Source organism: Podarcis melisellensis (assembly GCF_964234715.1).
Source record: "Podarcis melisellensis genome assembly, chromosome: 6".
Taxonomy (NCBI): domain Eukaryota; kingdom Metazoa; phylum Chordata; class Lepidosauria; order Squamata; family Lacertidae; genus Podarcis; species Podarcis melisellensis.
This window is the reverse complement of record NC_138538.1, coordinates 44,334,561-44,343,782: the sequence shown is the minus strand read 5'-3', so window position 1 is coordinate 44,343,782 and position 9,222 is coordinate 44,334,561. Positions and strand designations below refer to the sequence as shown.

Genomic DNA, 9,222 nt, shown 5'->3' with positions numbered 1-9,222 from the left:
AATGATTTATTGCCCTAACAGGACCAAGGTCAAGCAAGAAATAGTGTTAATGACTGCTTTTACTTTTTGTGGGACAATGGTGCCCAACTATGATTACATTGACTGCTAGTGGCACATCAATCCACGAAGTTGTGAACTATGCAAGCCTGAAATTTAAGGCCAGAACAAATTGCATATAAAATTTAAATTCATCCTGCACAACTTAATCAAATTTCAGGAGGCAAGATAATGATGATTGCATCTAGATGCAAAGAGGATAACATGGGGACTCCAGTTAGATGGGGAACATAATCAGGGAAGAATGGGCCGAAGATAAGTATGCCAACAGTTAATGCTTCATCCCTCTGACATCAAGAAATCATTTCCCAATTTTCTTCCAAGTTAGAAGTCTTAGCAAGAGCCACAAGGATTTGATATCTGTCTTTTAAAGTAAATAGTCAATATACCACATGTCATCTTACACATCATTCCTACTATGTTTTGGGGTTTATCCTCCACATTTTAAAACAAGCAATATTTCACCCATTAAGCTTCATAATTAAATGATTCAAAGCTACAAAGTGCATTTTTCACCTATTTATTATACACAAGATGCAACCAAACAGCAACAGATTTCTACTGAGGTGGTTGACCACGTCCACGCCCAAAGCCACCTCTCTGTAAATCAAAAAAAGAAAAAGAAAACATTATCAGTGCACCCAATACTACTACACATTTCATTCATTGGCATGATTCATCACTGCCTCTTCTCACTGCTAAAAATAACAGGAGAAGTTACCTGAATTCTAAGATAGGCAAAATGGGGGCCAAAGTGCAACAAAACAACATTTATATGAACAAGAAGGTCATTCAAAGGCACTTATCTATAAAGCAAGGGCTAGAGAGCATGCAGGTGAAAAGCAGGCAAGCTGTAGCTCAGACACAAGTTCAATTATTCTAGTCAATGAGAGCCTAGATCAAGTGTTATCAAAATTTCTACACCAAATTGGACAAGTGAATACACTGCATAGCAATGCATTTAAGCTATCAAGTAGTTGAAAAACACCAGCATTTATCTGGCAGGGCATGCATACTGCATAGAGATCAATTTGCCATAAATAAAATTGTGTTAGGTCAGGAAATAAAGAGTTTACAAGGTGCAACGTGACAATGTAAAAAACCAACAAATGAAAAACCTTGGGAGAAAGTTAGGTAGCTCAATATTAATCCCAGATTTACACCGGCAACATTTTGCTATCTTTTATTATTCAGCTATTTTGCTATTATTTTATTATTCAGCAGCTGTCCCCATTGTCTAATCCAGCAACTCTAGCAAGAGAGATTCTCACATGGGAAGACACCTGCACTTACTGCCCATGAATATTTGGCTCCCCATTTCTATCTGCATTGGTGACCCCAAACTAGCCAGATGCATTTTTCAATGGAATGGGGACATCTGCCTGCTTCTGGGTTATTATGTGGGACTAGCTGCCCATGACTATAGTTTGCCTGGAGTCTATGCTGCCTAATCATCATCACCCTCTGCTGTTTTAGAATTCATATTGGACTCAGAAGATAGCTTTATTAGCATGTGCCATTCGTATTATTACCCCAGCAATATAAACAGAAGCCTGAAATACATGTAATTGTGCCTGCAATACTGTTGCAAACTCAACAAGGAAGATATGAAAGTGTCTGATTTTGGTCAGAGGCGCTTACATGTTCTTTTAAGCATTTGCATAAAATTAAATATTCTATATATACTTACAAACTGAAATTCAGTAGCTGACCCAGCTCCAGCCTCTGCCTTCTTGTCAGCACCAGCTGAGAAGAAAAAACACTCCACATTATTCAAGACAAGGAGTACCGTGTAGAGATGTATCTATAATCTTTGAAAGCATTTTTAAAGTATCAGAATGCTAACAGTCATGATATTATTTAGGCATACGTTACTTATGTAAGTTGATTGCATAAATACAATATTCCTGCCCTACAAATGCTCTTGCCCTGGCAGCATCCCTTTCCGACTCTGGGAAGCTTGACAAGCCCAGCCAACCTTCCCACCGGTTTAGAATATGAGCAGAGGGGAATTGTACCATTATGTCACACTTCACTTTTTATCTTAGCGCAAGTCCAAAGCACAACTGGAGGGATTATCGCAAAAGCCCAGGATTAGGGCTGTGTTGCACTACCCTGCTCAGGCGCTCATATTCAGAGACTGTCCAACTCCCAATAGGGGAGGGTTCCTAGGTACCAGCAACCACGTTTTCGCTGGTTCCCAAGGCTAGCCAATACGTGCTGTATTTCCTCCAAACTTCAATACTATCTCATTTTAAATGAATGAAAAGCTAGATACAAGAAAGCAATGGCAGAGACCGGTTAACCTCTCGTTTTAAACACTTACGAGGAGCAGCACTGCGTCTGTAGGTGTCCCTGTCAGCCTCTCCCCGTGTAAGGCGAGCAGGACGCTCACCCTCCAAACCTGAAAAGGCAAAAACAGGACAAATCAATCAAGAAGCTTTCAGCTTAACAGTCATAGGGTTTTAAGTTCTTCAAAAATGTATATCTTATTTAAAATTAAGTCAGTAGTATTTATTAACCACATTGTGTACCAGTGTGTTGATAAAACATTTTTATTACAAGGGAAAGGACTTCAAAAATACCAAATACATTTCTCCCTTGAAAAGCGCTATTTTTTTAATAGTTCAGCTGAAAGCTAATCCATTTGGACCACTCTTAACCATTTTGAACTTAAAAACAGAACAACCACCTTCACTATGATCTAAGCATTATTCGAGGAATGAGCAACTGTCACTGCCTTCAACCTGTGGGCCTGAATTCCTGGTAGTGTTGAATGCTAAACTTACAGTGAATGCTCTATTGGCAAGGTAGGTTGATACACACAAAGCCACTTGTCATAAAGCAGGCAGTACATGGCTGTTGTATCCCAAACAGCTGCCTCCCTTGTACATTTAAAACCAGACTAGATTTTCATCTATTGGGTATCAGTTATGGTCAAAATTCTGTACATAGTTGGGCTTACAGCTGGATGAACCTGAAAACAGATCCAAGAGACCTATGCTATTGTGACAGATGAATCTATAGCAGCAACACTCCACTAATAACTGAATGCACTATCAAATATGTAAGAATCACCTAATCAAGTAAAGTCGTACCTTGTATACTGAACGCCTTGGTACTTAAGACGTTTTGGCTCCCAAGTGCCGCAAACCCAGAAGTGAGTGTTTCGGTTTGCAAACATTCTTTGGAACCCAAACATTAAACATGGCTTCCGCGGCTTCTGATTGGCTGCAGGAGCTCCCTGCAGCCAATCAGAAGCTGTGCTTTGGTTTCTGAACATATTGGAAGTCAAACAGACTTCCGGAATGGATTTGGTTCGACTTCCAAGGTATGACTGTATACAACTGCCTGTAAGTTTATTCAATATGTCAACATGAGAGTGCAAAGCATGTGTAAAAACGATAGGAAATGAATTCAAACAGAACTCTGCTAAATGTGTCATAGTTCAAAACTGTACATGGCCTTGATGTGGCAAGTTTAAATTATTTTCTCTTCAAGGCAAAACAAAAGTTAGCATTCTGACCAGTATCATTCTTATGACCGTGCTTATATGACCAAAGAGACTATTTTGGACTGATTCACCTGGACAACCTAGAAACATTTCATTAAAATGTAGAGTTTTCTAACATACGTCTCCAATAGATTCACACCTACAAGGATAATGAAACACCTCCATTTCCAGCCATGAAATGTATTTGGCAAAGTCAGGCTTCTTAACACTGTGCTCTCTTAATTTAGCTCCAATAAAATATAGCTGTCTTGGATGTAGAATTGAATAGTGGTAAGGAGTCTTAGTTAGCAAAATACAAATGAATGCAAGAAACTGTTCGTTCCTTCATTGCAGGGGATTGGATTAGATGGCCCTTGAGGTCCCTTCCAACTCAACAATTCTGATTCCTAAAGTCAATAGCCTAGTAATTTGTACAAGTTGAACTCATAGTACCTGCAACCTATCAGACACTTGCCCTTCTGTAACGGTGCATTCACATAGTTGAAGGCACATCCCAGCAGAAATACTTAAATGTTTGTGTCCTAGTCTTAAGAGTTAGAGGACTTTGTGAGAATCACGTTCACAAATCCAAGTGCTTTTGCCAAAATGTAATTCTTGCTTCATCCAAGGAAAGAATTCTGGACACTACGTCAACAGCAAATCCAAGCAAGTAATGTGAATTAAAGCTTACCTTTTGGCCGGGGTCGTCCAGTTTCAGGACGACTGCGGCGCAAGGTGGCAGGCACAATTTCAGGCGGCAGATGGAGGTAGTCCCTCAAGTACTGGATGCCCTCATTGGTCAAATACCAGTAGAAATGCCTCCATGCAAACTGCTCCTTCACATAACCACGAGATTTCAGCGACTAAGAAGATATAAGTCTAGTTGTAATTATCGTTAGTACTTATTTGTTCACAGCAATTCTTAATAACGTTAATTAACACTAACAACTTTCTACATCTTGAACTCTACATGCAAACATTAGTGGCAAAGGCGGGAGGAAGCTCAGCGTTAGGGATGGGGAGAGGGGAACGAATCATCGCCAGTTTTAAAAGATGGATTATGTTGTATAATGAGATTGCAGATGTTTATGTAAGTGTTCTGCAAAATATGGCAAGTTTTTGGTATTCCCTTTCTTCCTACCACAATGTTAATAAAACTGTTAGGCACCTTTAGGCTTCCCTATCTTACTAGCCTAGCTTTCAACCTTTTCAGATCCAGAACTCACTCTTAATTCCAACTGGCAACATAGGACCCAATTTAAAATTCTTTACTGCAAAGATCTTTCAGGGGGGTCAAAGTTGCACTTCCTGCACTCACTTCTTCTATGCAACTATTAGAAGCACAGAAGCCTTGACCTGGATTGGTTAGTTATTTTTTTAAAGATGAACAACATTCAGAAAATGTTGGTTATGCTACCACTGGTGCAACTCACTTAACGTCAGGGTGCAACATACCAGTTGAAAGCCAGTGCCTTACCTGCATTGCTTTCATGACGTGGAGGTTGGGCACATTTTTGTCTGCCAGTTCTGGGTGTTTAGGCATATGAACATCTTTCTTAGCTACCATCACTCCCTCCTTAAAAAGGAGTTCGTAGATGGCAATGCGGTTTTTTTTAGGCATCAACATCTGCAGGAAATTATAGATTAAACTTTAAAGAGCAGCCCCTTTTTTAGTTCAAAGTTAAGACACACACACACGTTTTCTCAAGAAAATGGTACAAAGTAATCTAGTACATTATTTTACTCTGTTGGAAGCTGAAGAGTATGAAAGAAGAGATGCATACTAAGCTTACATTAAAACGCTGTATACCTCAATTTTAAGCAACGCTAGACAAGACCTGTCATAGCAAACTGCCTTATACCAAATCAGACTTTGTCCATTTAGTCCAGTAGCATCATCTCTGAAGTGTCTCAGGAAGTAACCCTAATCATCAGAAAGTATTCTCTCTATTCATCATCTTCCACCCGATTCTTTAAAACAAAAAAAATTCCTTCCAGTAGCACCTTAAAGACCAACTAAGTTAGTTCTTGGTATGAGCTTTCGTGTGCATGCACACGAAAGCTCATACCAAGAACTAACTTAGTTTGTCTTTAAGGTGCTACTGGAAGGAATTTTTTTTTTGTTTTGACTATGGCAGACCAACACGGCTACCTATCTGTAACCGATTCTTTAAAATATTGATATGAATTGAACATGGGACCCTTTGCACGGGGTCCTACATGGGACCTACACTTTCTCTGGCAACATCCATGCAGAATACTCAGAAAAGCAAGTTCCATATAAACCAGGTGCTCTATGCAGCCTCCACTAACCATTACAGCAAGAGTAAAGTTTGATGATATTGAGAACTTTTGACTTCAAAGCTGTAATCTTGGATACTGTATACTTATTTACCCCATTCAACTCAATGCAACTTTCTTCCAAATAATTATGCATATAATACCAGGCTATTAAGATAGTTTCACATAAAAGCTTCCCTAGCAAAGTCCCCATTTTTATCATTAGCCTAACTCTGTCTTCATTTAAAGCCCTAAAACGACCTCTCACCACTCCCTGCTTTGCTTCTTCGCAGAACACATTCAGGGACACACAACTTCCATTTTACGATCGACTCATTATATACCATGCACATGCTCCTCGAGGGAGACGGGCGCGAGGGCTAAGCTAGTGTTAAGTCTCCCAAGCCCACACGCACTCCTACTCCAACTCTAGAGGAGCCGCGGCCTGGCTTAACAAACTGCCGCCTTCCAGCCGGGCACCCAATTCCCGCCCCGCATCCATGCCCCGTTTTCCATCTCCGACTCCTCTCCGGCCAAAACGAGCCTGGCAGGGAGGAAGAGCAAGGCGCCCAGGCGTAGCAGAGTGAGGAGCCGGGCCGACCAGACACAGGATGGGGGCGATACGGGGAAGATGGGGCGGCCAGAGCAAGGCCTTACCGTGGCGGCGGCAAGAGGCTCGAACGCTGGAAAGGAAGGAGCATGCGCAGTGCGAGCACTTCCTCCCTTAGAAGGACCCTTGCGTTTAAAGAGGTGGCTACTGCGCTGCCCGAGAGTTCTGTTCTCTGCGTCCCTGCTCAACTGTCGTGGACCCGGAAATAGGGAACGCGTCTGATTAGAAATACTGTACTAGTCTAATCGCTACTTAGGGAAGCCGTGATTATAGCTGTCTCTGATGTATGTTACTTTATTTTCTTGTGAAAGTTATTTTTTTTAAAAAAAACCATAAATATACAATGAAGATCCAACTGTAATAAGTACAGTAACAATGTCTCTAATTAACGTGTTGTGTACGCTTTATTTCATACATTACCTAGCAAAAGACAGCTAGGCCTAGCATTTGCGGCATTAAAGCAGTCTGGGGAATAAGAAAGCACTGGGGCTTGAATCAATTTTGTGCTTAGAATCTGGCTGCTGCTGAGGCCTTTTCTATATTGTTGTATTTGTGCGGCAAATAAATTACAACGTTGCATTCACGCACTGGTGCCCTTCAATTGGGCTCCTGCAGTTGCACTCTTGCGAGGGGCTGCCTTTCAAGACCGATCAGAAACTCGTAACTGGTACAAGATGTCACCCTCCACCCTTCCATTCCTGACGGGTGCCAGGTGGTCAAAGCATGCTGCACCTATCTTGGTCAGTTGCACTGGTTGCCAGCACGTTTCCAGGCCTACACCACTGGTATGTGGCCCTTGTGAATGGAATGTGGCCCTCAGGCTGAAATAACTGGTAGGTTTCTCACCACTGGCCTAGGATTGCCGTATTTCAAAAAGTGAAAATCCAGACACAAGGGAGGGAAAGAGAAGTTTCTGAGCTATTTTTAAGTAAATTCGCCCAAATCTACACTTCCTACATGGGTTGCCATACGTCTGCATTTTCCCAGACGTTTAAGTGTTTTCCTCCCAGGCACTGTTTCCGATGGCTGAATCCCGGCAATGTCTGGGAAATTCCAGACATATGGCAACCCTAGATTATCATCATCATCATTAAATGCCATTTAATAATGCCAGGCTACCTGTACCTCAAAATCTACATCAGAGAGTCTGCTCAGAAGCCTTATCCCTTATATCCTGTCAGTGAGCTTTGAAGACCTACCGTACTTTTTCCATGGTGCTCTTGATGGGCCAAACTGAGCGCCTTTGGGAGCAGGGTGGGGTGTCAATTTAGTAAATAAATAAATAAATAAAAGCTGGGGTCATAAATGGGCCACTAGGCTGAAGCCATCTGAATTTTTATTGCTACAGTTTCATTGTTTGGCAATGGATTTCAGAGTTAGTCTTATTATAAATGAATATTTTAAATGGTTTTTTTATTGTGTTTGGCTTTGTATCTGCATTTATGTTATGAGATGCTTTGTGAAGCATGTGCTTAAAAAGTGGGCTATAAATCATTTAAATAAAGAAGTAATTGAAGGGTTGCTGTGTTATATTACACAATGAGAAAATGCAGGATGCAGGGCATGCAGAGAATTGGGCTGCGCAAGTAAACACAGAATGCAAAAAAAAAATTGTCTGCAAAGGGGTTTATGCAGAGTCTATGCCTCTACAGCTGCATGAGATCCTGCATCCCTACAAGGGTCAACGTTTTCAACTGAAGGAATTAAGGGAGCTATAAAAATACTGACCATTCACAATAGCAATAATTGGTGATAACTCAAACATCTTTGCTATATTATTTAACACTCTTTATTGATTTCTTAATAATTCTAATTCAACAATTTTACCCTGGAATGAAGTCTTTGAAATTCCCTTCTCATCCCTAGGTTTAAATATCTGTTACGTGGCCTGTTGTTGCTGGTGAGTAGCTATTCAGATAAGATAGCTGTGTGCAATGAAGAACAGGTTTCCCACCTACAGCTGGTAACCAGTTAACCCAGTGGCATAGCGTGGGGGGTGCAGGGGGGCCGGCCGCACCGGGCGCAACATCTGGGGGTTAGGGTTAGGGGGCACAAATCCACGGGTTAGGGGGCACAAATCCACGGGTTAGGGGGCGCAAATCCACGGGTTAGGGGGCGCAAATTACTTGCCCCGGGTGCTGACAACCCACGCTACGCCACTGAGTTGACCTTGGCTCTCCTTACTCCCTTGAAAATATTTGACTTCCTAACCGAGTTCTTATGGAGATGCCATGGTGAAATTGTTTGGTATGATTGTTCAAATACAGTTACCAAGGAAATATGTGTGAAAATGCTTTTCTGTATGTAAAGATTAAACAAAAGTTCCTTTTCTCCCTCTGGGGTATGGGAAACTTTCATAAACTATGGTCCTGCCCACAGAAGACCAGAAGGGGGCAGTGTAATTATTAAAATAAACTAGGTTCCTGAAATTTTCACCAAGGCGGGCCTTAAATGATTCTTAGAAAGTGATGTAGAAACAAAATACAGTATCCTCCCTCTTTCTACTGGTCCACTCTCACACTTGTGTAATGCGTCACTGAGATAAATAGTCAATGGTTACTTCTTTTTTTCTCATTGTTATTAAGAAATGCAATGGATAAAAATACAGATGTTTACTGCAAATAGTACAAGCTAAGGAAGTGAAATTGGTGCAGGGTCCTGATCTAGTTCAGGCACACATTCTGGATCAGGGCCTCATGACTGCTTTTTCTTCAAAATAAAAGTGACAGGTTTAAAAGCATGCTTTTAAAAAATTGTGAATCATCTTGGTTTCAAAGAATAT

The 9,222-nt window shown here is 41.1% G+C and overlaps 1 protein-coding gene across 1 annotated transcript; it reads right to left on the bottom strand.

The window, feature by feature from the left end:
- Positions 1–561: 561 nt before the first annotated feature.
- LOC309372251 (small ribosomal subunit protein eS10) lies at positions 562–6,640 on the bottom strand. Its single transcript, XM_081915641.1, has 6 exons — positions 6,488–6,640; positions 5,028–5,177; positions 4,242–4,413; positions 2,384–2,461; positions 1,748–1,803; positions 562–657 (listed from the first exon to the last, which is right to left on the bottom strand). Exons 2-6 carry the CDS (start codon positions 5,175–5,177, stop codon positions 616–618), a joined length of 498 nt encoding a protein of 165 aa, XP_081771767.1. The 5' UTR covers positions 6,488–6,640; the 3' UTR covers positions 562–615.
- Between the last annotated feature and the right edge of the window lie 2,582 nt (positions 6,641–9,222).